Source organism: Sander lucioperca, chromosome 20, assembly GCF_008315115.2.
Source record: "Sander lucioperca isolate FBNREF2018 chromosome 20, SLUC_FBN_1.2, whole genome shotgun sequence".
Taxonomy (NCBI): Eukaryota; Metazoa; Chordata; class Actinopteri; order Perciformes; family Percidae; genus Sander; species Sander lucioperca.
This window is the reverse complement of record NC_050192.1, coordinates 24,598,689-24,613,545: the sequence shown is the minus strand read 5'-3', so window position 1 is coordinate 24,613,545 and position 14,857 is coordinate 24,598,689. Positions and strand designations below refer to the sequence as shown.

Here is a 14,857-nt window from a genome sequence, read left to right as displayed (position 1 = left end):
GACCAGCATTAATCATTTTCATCTTGCTTTTCTTTTAACGTGTCTTTAAGGTCTAGCCAAGTGTTTTTATAGTAGGTGTGTATGACTATATTTGCCACTTTTTAAAAATGTGATTACTGTAATCCCATTAATGCATTCTGTCAGTCCCACCAGCTGAAACCGGCCTACACATCTCCCCTGTACACTGTGTACAGAATTATTAGGCAAGTTGTATTTTTGAGGATTAATTTTATTATTGAACAACTATAGCGCTCAGTCAATCCAAAATGTTAATAAACCTCAATCCTGAATATTTAAGTAAGTAAAAGTGAGATTTTGGCTTTCTAATGAGAAAATCTATGTGTGCAGAATTATTATGCAGCTAAATGAAAAATGAAAATGTTACCATCTCACTTGTTTATTTGCATCTGTTAAAGTGAGAATAATCAACAAACAACTCAATTTAAACATTTCTGAAAAAAATAAAATAAAATCAGTGACAATATAGCCACCCTTCTTTTCAATAACAGTTATAAGCCATGAATGGAAATTCATGGAGTCTGTCAGTTTCTTGATCTGTTGATGATCAACTTTTTGTGCAGCAGCCACCACAGCCTCCCATACACTGTTCAGAGAACTGTACTGTTTTCCTTCAGCGTAAATCTTCCGTTTAAGAAGGGCTCACAAGTTCTCAATAGGGTTTAGATCAGGTGAGGAAGGGAGCCATGTCATTATTCTGTCATCTTTGAGGCCTTTACTGGCTAGCCACGCAGCAGAGTACTTCGATGCATGTGATGGAGCATTGTACTGCATAAAAATCATGGTCTTCTTGAAAGATGCAGACTTTTTCCTGTACCACTGCTTGAAGAATGTACCTTCTAAGAACTGGCAGTAGGTTTGGGAGTTCATTTTGACTCCATTTTCAACCCGAAAAGGTCCAACTAGCTCATCTTTAATAATGCCAGCCCATACCATCACCCCACCTCCACCTTGCTGTCGTCTGAGTTGCAGTGGAGCTCTGTGCCCATTACTGATCCAGCCACGGGCCCATCCATCTGGTCCATCAAGAGTCACTCTCATCTCATCAGTCCATAAAACCTTAAAAATCTGTCTTCAGATATTTCCTCGCCCAGTCTTGACGTTTCAATTTATGTTTCTTGTTCAGTGGTGGTCGGATTTCAGCCTTCCTTACCTTGGCCATTTCTCTGAGCACTGAACACCTTGTACTTCTGGGCACTCCAGGTAGGTTGCAGTTCTGGAATATGACAGCACTGGAGGATAATGGGTTCCTGGTAGCTTCACGTTTGATTCTCCTCAAATCTTTGGCAGTTAATTTGCGGGTTTTTTTCTCAACACGTTTCTTGCGACTCTTTTGAGTATTTGCTACAAAACGTTTGATAGTTCTGTGATCACGCCCCAATATCTTAGCAATTTCAAGAGTGCTGCATCCCTCTGAAAGACTTTACAATTTTTGACTTTTCGGAGTCAGTTAAATCTCTTTTTCTGCCCATTTTGACTGAGGAGAAGAAGCTGCCTAATAATTATGCACACCTTGATATAGGGTGTTGATGTCCTTAGGCCACACCCTCCCTCATTACACAAACACACATCACCTGAAATGCTTAAATCCAATAAGCATTCAAGTTTATATAGCTTGGAGTTGGAAAAAATGCATAAAAATTATGATATGGTCCAAATACTCATTTGCCTAATAATTTTGCACACAGTATTATTATTTTTTTGTTAAAAAAAAATAATAATAATAATAATTTCAATACATTTTAATCCCCATAATAAAAAATGTATATCATAGGTGATGAATACTCAATAATTTTTTGTTTTAAAGTTGTCCTTAATGTAGATCAACTTCTGCACATTTGTTTTCAGTTTTGTTTTCTGTAGGTCATAGTAAAAAAAAAAAATCATAGACATACAGTAAGTCCTAGACATAAGCCTACTTTTTCCAGGAAAAGTGGCAGGTTCTTCTTTATGAAAAGTAGCTTCTCTGAGGAGACTTCCGGTGCACCTTTACAATGGCGGCAGCATAAAAAGTGAGCTCCCCGACTTAAACTTTTGAACGCCCTGTTCACTTGTCAAAAAGCAACTGGCATACAGGTTAAATATAAATCGGAAAGGGCGAAGAGTATGCCGAGAGGAAAATTAGGAAGAAAGTCTCAAAAACCCAAGGTACATGCCAGTGGAAGCGAAGATGAAGGCATGTTAGCTTCAGAGCTAACAGATCAGGACGAAGAGGCCACTCAAAACATGGCAAGCCTGGAGAAGATACTTAGTGAACTGCGAGATTTCCGTTGTGAAAATTCAGACACTCTAAAAGAAATTAAGGAAGACAGAGTGGCAAATATCAGGATTGATAAGGCTGAGGGGCAGATATTGGAAGCCGAGGAGCGGTTGCAGTGTGTTGAGGATGCTACACTTGAACTCCTGGAGCTACACAAACGGGTTGAGAACAGACTGGTGGATCAGGAGGGTCGCTTGCGGAGGGAAACGTCAGGATTCACGGGGTGAAGGAGGGAGCGGAGGACAGCACCACGTCGATGATTGATTTTATTGAGAATCTCCTGAGAGAAAAGTTGGAGTTTCCTCCATCACTCCACCTCCAGATCGAGAGAGCCCACCGGGCGCTCGGGTCACGGTCCCCCCGGGTTCCCCACCGAGGTCCATCGTGGTAAGATTCATGAGTTTTAGAAGCAAAGAAGAGATAATGAAGATAGCATGGCAGAAAAGAGGCTTCCTGTACGAGGAGAAGTAGGTGTTTCGGGTTCATGACTATGCTCCGGAGGTATTGTGAAAGCACATTTACAACATGGCTGAAGAGGCGACTAAGGACATGGTGAGGAGAGGGTTTCAGGTGGAGGTGGTGAAACCCAAGGAGAGTGGACTAGAGAGGATCAGGTGCCTAACCTGGCAGGGCAGCCGAGCAAAAAAGGATTAATCATCCAAAGAGACAAAACCCGGATTTAAACAAAAACTGCAAACTGTTAAGAGGAACTAAGTCTAAATCAGATGGACTTCGGATTCAAGGAAAAGGGTTGAATAGTTTCTGTGTACTTGGATTATGATCTGCACAAGATTAAGGTGAGGAATGGACATCTATTCATTTAAGTTGGTTTGGGTTACTTATCTATGCTCATTTTGAAAGGGCAATTTCCTCTACATATTTTATCAAAAGTCGGGGAGGCTTTTATTTTGCTGTAGCTCTTTATTTTACTTCCTTTTGCTTTTTCTTTTCGTTTTTTCTTTGAGCTGTTGGTCACATGGACAAAACGGACCATAGCATAGAGGGCCCACTCCCCCTGGGAGGAGGGGGACATCCCTCAGAGCGGACTTGTCATCAGGACTCAGATAGGGTTGGAATGCAGACCCCACGCAAGGAAGTTTTCTGGTTAATCAGTGGTTCATCAGTGATTAGTTTTGTTTCTGTATTTTTAATGTTTAGGGCAGTTTGCCAATTTGGTAGCATAAGGGGTAAGCATAGGACGGAGGAGACGGAAAATCAGCGAATATGGCAAACCAGAAAAGATTATTAAAGATAGCATCATATAATGTAAATGGGATACTCAACCCAATTAAAACATCTAAGATACTAGGTAAAATGAAGAAAGAGGGGGTGGGAGTGGCTCTGCTGCAGGAGACTCACCTGTCAGAGAGGGAGCATGAAAAGCTTAAAAGAAATGGATTTAATCAAGTATTTTCTTCATCCTATAGAACAGGTCATAGGAGGGGAGTGGCCATTGTAATATCAGGGAAAATCACTTTTGAACAACTTTCAGAAACATCAGACAAACAGGGAAGGTTTATATTAATTAAGGGGAGGGTAGAGGGAGAATTGGTCACTATTCTCAATGTATATGCGCCCCCAGGGTCAGACTGGATATTTTACAGGCAAATGTTTGATTTGATGACATCAGAGGGGGGAGGCATTTTGATTTGGTGGAGGAGACCTAATTCTCAGAATAAACCCACAAATCGACTGTTCGGGCGGGGGGATACAGAAGTCCACAATTAGCAGAAAATTCAGAGGGCTATTGGCAGAGTTGGGAGTAATCGATGTATGGAGAGAACTAAACCCTAAAGGAAGAGACTATACTTTTTTCTCATCACCTCATTCAGTATATTCAAGGATAGATTATTTCTTGATGTTTAGTAAGGACAGTTACAGGATTGAAAAATGTGAAATCAGGACAAGAGACCTATCAGACCATAGTCCAGTGTATTTGACTTTAGCTATATCAAGAGAAACAAAGGCAACACTTGGGAGGCTGAACATAAATGTTCTAAAAGGTCAAATGAAGGAGGAATTGGTTAAAGAAATTCAGACGTATGTAAGGGAGAATGATAATGGTGAGGTGTCTCCATCTGTGCTGTGGGATGCGGGTAAAGCTGTAATTAGAGGGAAACTAACTGCTAAATCAGCATATCTGAAAAGGCAAAAACAGGAAAAACTCCATAAACTAGAATCAGATCTTAAGAAACTAGAAAAACAACATAAAAATAAAGTGGACGAGAAATTAAACCAAGAAATCAAAAGGGTTAAAACAGAAATAAATGATATCCTGGCACAGGAGATTCAAAAAAAGCTGATGTACTTGAAACAGAGGTATTACGAAACAGGAAGTAAGTCGACAAAGTTGCTGGCTTATAGGTTAAAAAAGCAAATGTCAATTAATAATATCTATAAAATCAGGGATTCATTTACTAATTTGACAAAATATAGGACAGAAGAGATACATGATTGTTTTGAAATGTACTACAAAAATCTCTATTCTCAACCAGACATAAATAATAAGAATCAAATAGTCTCATTGTTAAATTCTTTAAATTTGCTAAGAGTGACTGAGGACCAGAACTCAGCTCTGATCAGGGAGATCTCGACTGAAGAAGTCAACTCGGCAATTTCGAAGCTGAGGACAAATAAGGCTCCAGGCACGGATGGATATACATCTGAGTTTTATAAAGTGCTGCGGGAACGATTGACCCAACCATTGAAAAATGCATTTAACTGGGTACTCAAAAAGGGAGAAATCCCGAACTCCTGGAAGGAAGCCTTCATTTCAGTTATTCCAAAAGAAGGAAAGGACAAATTGGAATGCTCTAATTTTAGACCAGTGAGTGTTCTTAACCAAGACTACAGACTATTCACTGCCATCCTAGCCAGATGTTTAGAAACAATTTTGCCAGATATAATTCACCAGGACCAGACTGGATTTATAAAACAAAGACAGACACAGGATAATATTCGGCGCACACTACATGTAATGCAAACCATAATCAAAAAAAGATTAGAAGCAATAATAGTGGGACTGGATGCAGAAAAGGCATTTGACTCCGTCAGGTGGGATTTCCTGTATATGGTACTGGAGTGATTTGGTTTCCATGAAACTTTTGTCAAAACCATTCAATCTCTCTATAATAAACCCACAGCTAGGATCAAGATCAATGGAAATCTCTCAAGCTCCTTCATACTAGAACGTGGATGTCGTCAAGGCTGCTCAATTAGCCCTCTCCTCTTTGCTATCTATTTGGAACCCCTGAGCCAATGGATAAAACAAAACAAAGATATTAAAGGTGTAGACATAGAGGGGGATGAACAGAAAATAGCATTATTCGCGGATGACGTATTAATATACCTGACACAACCCACTGAGTCTCTTCCAGCACTTATGTCAACACTTGAGGACTTTGGTTTATTATCAGGCTATAAACTGAATGTGAAAAAGACACAGGTTCTCACATTTAACTATGTTCCGGATCGAGCTGTAAGAGAAGGATTCAAATTTAATTGGGAATCAAAATCCATTAAATATTTGGGAGTCAATCTACCTCAAGACCTATCTCAACTGAAATCCATAAATTATGATTAATTAATTTCAAAAATAAAATCTGATATGGTAAGATGGAACCTAATCCCATTGACAAGCTTAGCTTCAAGGGTAGAGGTGATCAAAATGAATGTTCTTCCAAGGTTATTGTATTTATTCCAAACTCTGCCAGTAGAAGTAAAAGACAAAGACTTTACAGAATGGGACAGATACATCTCTCAATACATTTGGCAAGGAAAAAGACCACGGATAAGATATAGAACTCTACAGCTTCCCAGAGTTAAAGGGGGACTAGCCCTGCCCTGTTTTAAGAGTTATTATCAGGCGGCGCAACTAAAAACTATGTGGAACTTGTGTAATCCTGCCTACAGCGCGAGATGGAAAGACATCGAAGGCCACACATCGACTACCATTCCAATACAAGCTATATTAAATGATAAAAAACGTGGCTGGGTTTATCCCTTAACATTTGGTATGAGATTATAGCAAAGAATAACCTTGTAGAGCAGAGTAGGTTACTGCGGTGGATTGCACATGATTCAGATTTTACACCTAATACAATGGATGGGAGCTTCAGAAGTTGGGGCGGGGGACCAACAATATTCTGGGAGCTCCTTAAGAAGAAGAAAATTTAAAGTTTTCAAGATCTACAGAATCAATTTGGTTTGAAAAATCAGGATTTTTACAGATTTTCAGATGAGGCATTATATGGAGCAAACAATAAAAAATTCTAGTTTAGATGAGGTAGAGTCAGGAATTATGAAATTCTTTATTTTAGCATATGAATCAGATCTGGGCAAGAAATTAATCTCAAAATTATATAAAGAAGTGGAAAATTTAAAAGGTCATAATACAGTATATATAAGAAAAGTGGGAGAAGGAGGGGGGAAGGATGTTGTCAAAGGAGGAATGGGAAGAGATCAATGAACAATGGAAGACAACATGCTCCCTCTCATGGAGAGAATATGGTTGGAAGAACACAGTAAGATATTTTATTACACCAGCACAACAGAAATCTCAGGATACGAGATGTTGGAGACTATGTTGAGAAAGTAAAGCCAATCATTTTCATATCTTTTGGGAATGCCCCTCCATTATACCTTTTTGGCTTGAATTAAAGAAGTGCATGGAAAACATTTTGAAAATGGAACTTCCATTTACGTTTTTCGATTTGTACTTTGGAATAGTGAACCAGAGATTAATATATTCAGGGGACAAATATTTATTTAGAGTAATGTTAGTGGCAATGTTAGTCACCAGGAAGTGGCTGAAAACGGAGGTACCTAAAATGGAGGATTGGGTCTAAGTAATATATAACATTTACAGGATGGAAAAGCTGACTTTCTTAGTTAGACTAGAATCAGATAAATTTAAGAATTTCTGGAGTAATTGGATTGATTTTGTAACACCATTGAGAACAGACTTTATTTGGTAAAAACTTTGTATCTTATGGATCCCCTTGGTTCTTGCTACAAATTTTGACTGTTCAATTGTTCATAAGATTATGTTCGGCATTATCCTTCACCAGGAGAGAGAGGTCTTTACAAGAGGGGAATGAAAATGTGGTCTGAAGTGAAAAATGTACTCATTTCGAGTTTACTGAGTTTTGTGTTTAACTGTGATTTTTTTGTCTATTTGTGTGTTTGATCCCTGTTGTGAAATATTTGTAAGTTTTGTATATGTGAAAAACATATATGTGAGATGTTAAATGCTAATGGCACAATGCTGAATGGAATCAATTAAAAAAAAGAAAAAAAAAAAAGAAAAGTAGCTTCTCTGCTTTCATGGAAGTCGGTTCCTCGTTTCGAGAGTAGCTAAGTTAAAGCATACTGTCTATGGTTAAAGCAAGCTGGCAAGTGCGTTGAGTGATGTCATTGAGTGTGTTGTCATGAAAGGAGAGCGAGCTGTACCGCTGTTGGAGTGAGAGTAAGTCAGCGTACGAGTGCTGCTGTGTGAGGAAAACGAGATAGCAAAGACGATCTGAAAGGAGTTAACAGTGAATAAAACAACAAGCTTCTAAAGGCAATCTACGCTGGTTGCTAATTGATCCTCTCATCAAAAACGGCATTGTTCGCTGAACATTTATTCTGTCTTTTAACTTATTTTGGTTGCTGAACATTCGGTGCATCCCTAGTGGAGGAGATGGCGTGGGTTGGTTTACTATTCTGCTAGCTGGGTATTGGTAAAAGGATGTGCTGGGTTGGTTTAAGCAGTGCCGGTCCTGACCTCCCTGGGGCCAAAAGCTAAATTCTGCCCTCCTACCTGACCCGTGAGCCATTAAGACCATTTCCAGACCATTGTCCTCGCCAGGTCATTTTTCTGGGGCTTCAGCCCCGAATGCTTTTTTTAATTTTAATTTTTTTTTTTTTTTAAATGTAGGCACAGAGTTTAGGTGGGCAATAATATTGCTACATTTTGTCCAGTGCCGTGACGTTTACAGTCTATGTCCACTCTCTCTCGTTAAACTAGAGATGAGCAGCGCGGCTTCTGTGGTCTATGCAGCTTCAGGTAATTATAATGGACGCTCTGCTGTTGGCATGCTGCGGCAGATGTGTCGCACTTGGGCTCCATGTATTTCTGCCGTAGTTTTGGTTTTCCACCGCCGACGTAGAGCAGCGTACAGCCGCTTCCCTAAACTCTGTCTCATCCATAGACCAGAGACCCAAACAGGGCTGTGTCTGTGTCAGAAGTTCTGAATGAGATACTGTCATATCAGCCGAGCAATAACGTAATGCACAGCAGACTATAGGGCAGGTGGATTTATTAGGGGTCCAAGACCGAGGGGTCTGGGAAGTTTACAGATCCAGCGGAGCTATGGAACCCTATTGCTTTCCAAAGGATTATTATTTTTCTCCGCATAAAACTGATGCTACAGCCTAAACCATACATGGTGGGGGGGGTGCCATTTTCAGGAGTGGTCCAGATCCCTGCTCGGACCTCGGACACAAAGATTCAGCCACTTCCACCACTAGGTGGCGCTATAGCAGAAAAAAACCCATTTGGCCTTATAACTCCCAACCTATACATAGCACATTAAAAATACTTGTATCCACGCGTTCCCTGAATTCAGCTGAATCTCCTGATATAGGCCACGCCCATTTCCGCCTATACTTTTATGCGCGAAAAATCGTGATTTATCATAAACCTACTTTTTCGAACTCCTCCTACACCGTACAACCGATCTGCACGAAACTTGGTAGCTAGCATCTCCAGAACGACCTGATAAAAAATTATCAAAACAATTTTTATCGGATGAAAATTGTGCAAATTACGCACAAACAAATTTGTGTAGCTAGCTACAAAAACACAAACTTTGCCATATCTCAGCCAAAATAAATGCTATCAAAGCCAAACTTTAGATTCTTGTTTGCCATGTCCTCTGGGGCTCCAAAACAAATTTTACAAGTACAAAAAGTTTATGTCTCATGAATGGCTCACGAAATTTCGCTTACGAAATTTTGAGGGTACCATCAAGGGCCACTCCTGAGGCCACCCCTACAGTGGGGTACTGATTTGTCAAAGTGGGCGTGGCCTATGGGACCCAGGTTTGGATTCATCAATTATACTAATGTGAGCAACTTCAAATTTACAGTGTAGATGTACAATGGTTCATGGACCTCATATACCAAAAAATACACATATGGACCACTAGGTGGCGCTGTAATGAAATAAAATGTGTTTGACTATAACTCCCACATTTCACATTGCAAATTACAAAACCTTACATTCACGTGTTCCTTCAATTGAGCTGAATCTGATGATATAGGCCACAGCCATATCCGCTAAAACGTTTTTTCGTAATAATGCGCAATGCGCAAAACCAACTTTTTCGAACTCGTCCTAGGCTGTGCGACCGATCTGCACGAAACCTGGTACATAGCATCTCTAGATAGACCTGTCCAAAAGTTATTAAAAGAATTTTGCTACGTTAAAGTATGCGCATTTGACGACCAAACTAATTTTCATAGCGAGCTACCACACACATATATCTCGGCCAAATAAAATGTTAACAAAAAACTTGAGATCATTGTTCAACATCCCACTACGATGCTCTGTACCAGATTTGGTGAAGATCGGCCATTAGGGGGCGCTATAATCAACGTTTATTTGTTTTGGCCAATAACTCAATGCATTTAAATGGGAAATTTGCAATTGCATTATCTCTGCCACAGTAAGTGCTATCAACACGAAACTTGTGATGCTTGTTCGGCGTGCCGCTCTGAGGCTCTGTACAAAATCTGGTAAAGATCAGCCATTAGAGGGCACTATAGCCAACGGAGACCAGATTGGGCCCTTTTACCCCTTCTGAGGTCGAGCGCGTTGTATACGACGCCAAACGGCACTTCTGATTCATCGAAGATCAGCCATTAGCTAACTTAGACCAGTTTCGGCCCTTCTACTCAATCAATAATAATGGGATATTTGCAACTGCAGAGTACCGCAGACCTTGCGGCTCACACCTCTCGATATTCACCGTTTGCCTCCCCACGTTACGCTTTGGGGCCCGCTTTCGCGCGTTCCCCGGGTCATCGGGGGTGACTGGCACAAGGAGGCTTGGACCCCGTCATAACTGCTTGCAGTTCTAGTTTTAATTGAAATATTTTGACTTTATTCTTGTAATATTATAACTTTATTTTTCTCAAAATATCACCAGTCCACATCTCAAAGAACTAAGATGGGATGAGTTATATTTTGAATGTGCAGAACGTTTTGAACATGAGCAGAAATCTTGCTGAAACACATCTGAGCTGTTAAAAACCCAGGGGTTTAATGTATCCATGAGGTAAATAAGTGCCACATGCACATTTAAAGAGGTTACTTCTCCAACAAGATGCAAGAGAGGAGGGAAGAGTAAATTATGCCTACATGTGAGCTGACAGCTGTCAGCAGAGATGAGAAAAGTTGATCAACAGGAGAATAAATAGTTAAATGCAATACAGAATGCCTGAGAGCCTATTATGTTTCATTATAGTTTTATATTTTGAATTGTCACCTGTGTTTTCCTTTACATAAATATATTTCCAGCATACATTGATGCAGAAAAAGGTAGAAATAGAAATTAAGTGTTGATAGATAATATATAATCTGCTCCATCAGGCCCATTCAAACTGGACTCCTTTTATACATGTTCAAATATAAAATACTTTTTATACTATGGATTGTTATTATAAATTATTATTTTATTATTATTTACTGAGAGTTGTGCATCCATAATGCCCAGCTAATCAACAGTTTAAATTCAATTTATACATCAAAAGTCAATGTCAATCCAATGCTTTCCATTTTCTTGCTAGCACCACAACAAATTCCATTCTCAAATTTTTAACACTTTTACAGCTAATTCACCTGTTACTCTCGTTATTACCTCCTTCCTAAACAGCCAGGATCAAGTTGAGTTTTTGTTTAAACTAAATATGAGTGGTGTGATACCTTCATGCCAAATTAATCAGAGCACAAAAAGTACAATTACCTTCCAAGTTACTGTATGATCAGCTACTGACAAGCAAAAGGCTATTTTTAAACAGAGTCCGACGCAGTCAGTCCACATGAAAACACACCGGGTCTACATTCACTTCCAGGTAACTTCACAGAGAACATGAGGGCAAAATAGCATCACTGATCTATTTTTGCCGAATCTTCTTTGTCTTTTAACCGAATCTGCTCTCTGTCTAGCTCAGCTAAAAACACCGGCTCTGCAGCACGTTACTGTGTCGATCACTACCAAGCCTGTTTGTAATAATGTGATCTTCACCCTGTTCAGCTGACTTTAACAGATAGTACGTGAATGTCTTGCTTTTATTACAGACATGTGAATGTGAAAGTAATGTTTACGCCGTTTGCGTAGATGCTGTTCTTCGCCCTCTATTGTCTACCACGCACGAGCAGACGATGCGCAGCAGCGCCCTCTGCGGTCACAGTTTCTGATGGGTCACAGCTTTCGGTGCAACACCAGTACTAACGCAGTATCAAATAAGTTGACGGGCAGTTGCGTGGTCTTGTACTGCAGCAGGTACTCGTGGTAGATATGGTGCTCCTTAAACACAAAGATGGAAGGGGATATAACGTCGTCGACGCACCTGTCAAAGAAGTTTATGTCTCCACCGTCCTTAGAAGGAGGTCGGACGTAGTCGGAGGACCCTCTGGTGTAATCTCCCACCAGCACCCGTGAGATGAACAAGGATTTGACATCAGAGTCACTGGTGTAGCTGTGGGAGTATTCTGCATCCCAGTAACTACCAGGGTTTGGACACAGAGATGTCTGGATTATTGTAAGATCATTGTACTTCATGTGCAAAGAATCTAGGTAATCAATAAATATATAATAAATTAACAATTATCTGTTCATTTAGTCTATAAAGTTGCTATCTAGCCATCTATATCTTCTATTTTTTTAAACAGAGTCCGACCATAGACTACATATAAAGAGAGTACGACGCAGTTAGTCCACGCAAAACAGACCAGGGCTACATTCACTTCAGCTAACTGAAACTGTTTTACCCGAATATTCTGTCTAGATCAGCTAAAAACACCGGATCTGCAGCACATTACCGTGTCGTTCACTACCGAGCCTGTTTGTAACCGGTAGACTACAAACAACGTGATCTACACCTTCTTAACTGACGTTAACAAATAGTACGCGACTGTCCTATTAATACAGACGTGAACTAACCACAGACCGTTTCCTTGTGCATGAACTCACTGTGGTGGGCTGCTGAGAGTGAATAGGGGAAACACTGGAATGGATTGGATTTACTGTATGTGGTGTTATTTTAATAAATGTACGGGAAACACTGCTGTATGAAACTGCCAATTCAATTAATTTACTTACTTTTACTTAAAGGTGCTGGGACGACGTTCCTGATTGTTCCCGCCTACTTTAACAGGGTTCATACGCATTTTAACCAATACTTTTCCGTGACTTTTCCATGACTTTTTGGCAAATTTCCATGACTATATATTCCTGAAAATGTCAGTCAACATTATACAATAACAATAAAAATCTGTGTTAAAGTTTACCCTCAGAGGTTTAACAATAAAATGAAGGACAATTTATGTGATTCATAGTTGGATTTGTAATAGAATAGAACGTTGAGGTTAAGACAACGTGAAATACATTTATTAATCACATATTATGTTGTGTTAAAAAAAATTCCATGACTTTTCCAAAACTTTCTGCGTTTTTTTATGTTTCCAAAACCTTTCCAGGCCTGGAATTTGCTTTTTTTTTTAAATTCCATAACTTTTCCAGGTTTTTTCAAAATGTATGAACCCTGTTTAAACTCTGGTTACAGCTGCTGTTTCCTGGTTTCCCAAACTATAGAGCAGCCCAAATCACAGAACGCACGTGTGTGAAATTAGTAACGTTAAAAGGAATTTGCGTTAACTCGTTATTATCGTGTTCATTTTGACAGCCCTATTATATTACTACTAAAACATGAACCAAACAGAAATGCTTTATTTCAGTTGCGTTTTCGACGTGGTTTTCGTTCATTTGAAGTTTGACGCCTTACAGCACGTCATCTTCTTGCGCCCTCTTCTACTGCAATGCTTTCATGTCACCCGACTAGAGAATTAGTGCCACCAACCGTTTATCTCCTAATATTCGCATAACAACAGTGGATGGAAAGGCACATTCATTTGCATTTTCTTCTGCAGATTTTCTGGAAATTGAAAAGTTGTGTTACATTTGGATTTATGAACTTGGCAGATCTGTCATTAATATTTCCTGTTCACTGTAGTTCTTTCTACTGCACTGTTTTTATACGTGGGATTAATCATTCTAGTGTTATACAGTCTTCTAATTAAATAAACAGTCTAAGTGACACTACTGCATTGAAGCCACTCTACTCCTCACATTTCAAAGGATATCATTGCCTCATTACCAAAAGGCCTTGTCTTTGGGTCTTACAGCTTTGTCCCTAAGCAATGACACAGGAATCAGAGGTCTTTGGTTGCGTGGTCTTGTACTGCAGCAGATACTCGGGGTAGATCTGGTGCTTCTCAAACACAACAAAGATGGAAGGGGATATAACGTCGTCGACGCAGCTGTCAAAGAAGTTTATGTCTCCACCGTCCTTAGAAGGAGGTCGGACGTAGTCGGAGGACCCTCTGGTGTAATCTCCCACCAGCACCCGTGAGATGAACAAGGATTTGACATCAGAGTCACCGGTGTAGCTGTGGGAGTATTCTGCATCCCGGGCAAAGTAACTACCTGGGTTTGGACACAGAGATGTCTGGATTATTGTAATATCTGTTTATTTGGTCTATAAAATGTCAGAATGTAGCAAAAAAACAAACAAACATATTATACTTACTATCACATACAACAAAGAAAAGCAAGAAATCCACACAATCATGAATCTGATACTAGTGAATGTTTGGAACACCAGATAGGGGTAAAAAGGAAATTTGGGGAGAACTGCCCCTTTACATTTGTGTGAGCATTGAGGGTGATGTTAAGATTTTAGGATTGGTATAAGATACCGTCCTATCTTCCAAGGATTTATGGCCAAGTAAGTAACACTTACAAGGAATTTTCCTTGGTGGTTGGTGCATACATAAAGATATTCAACATTAGGGCTGGACGATTTTGGCTAAAATCATAATCATGATTAATCGAACAAGTTACCTCAATTACGATTATTGAACGATTATTTAAAAAAAAAATCTTTTCTTATACTGTAAATATGTTCATGGTTATTTTTTCTAATGAAAGAGTGCATAATCCTATCTTTGTGATTCTAAAATAAGGAAACAACACACAGATAGCAATTAATGCTTATTTATTAAATATTTCAAACAACTGAACTGAAATCTACAACAGTAGATTTTACAATGAAATAAAAACGTCTTTTAAAAAAGTAATTTAAATTTTAATGTAAAAAAAAAAAAGTTTCCTAAAAATGTAGAAAATAAATAAATGTCCATCATAAGATTAACGGGAACCTGTGGTTAACTGTCTTTTCGGAGTTAAACTCCACAAGCGTGTCGTGCGGCTCGCCGGCCGTCTCACTCTCACACACACACACACACACACA

At 39.4% G+C, this 14,857-nt stretch overlaps 1 protein-coding gene across 1 annotated transcript in view; it reads right to left on the bottom strand.

The window, feature by feature from the left end:
• Positions 1–13,095: 13,095 nt before the first annotated feature.
• LOC116054499 (protein mono-ADP-ribosyltransferase PARP12-like) overlaps positions 13,096–14,857 on the bottom strand; it is a 32,952-nt gene continuing 31,190 nt past the window's right edge. The window contains exon 13 of the mRNA XM_031306066.2: positions 13,096–14,031. Coding sequence (XP_031161926.1) covers positions 13,739–14,031 — 293 coding nt within the window. The 3' untranslated portion in view covers positions 13,096–13,738. The remainder of the gene's footprint in view (positions 14,032–14,857) is intronic.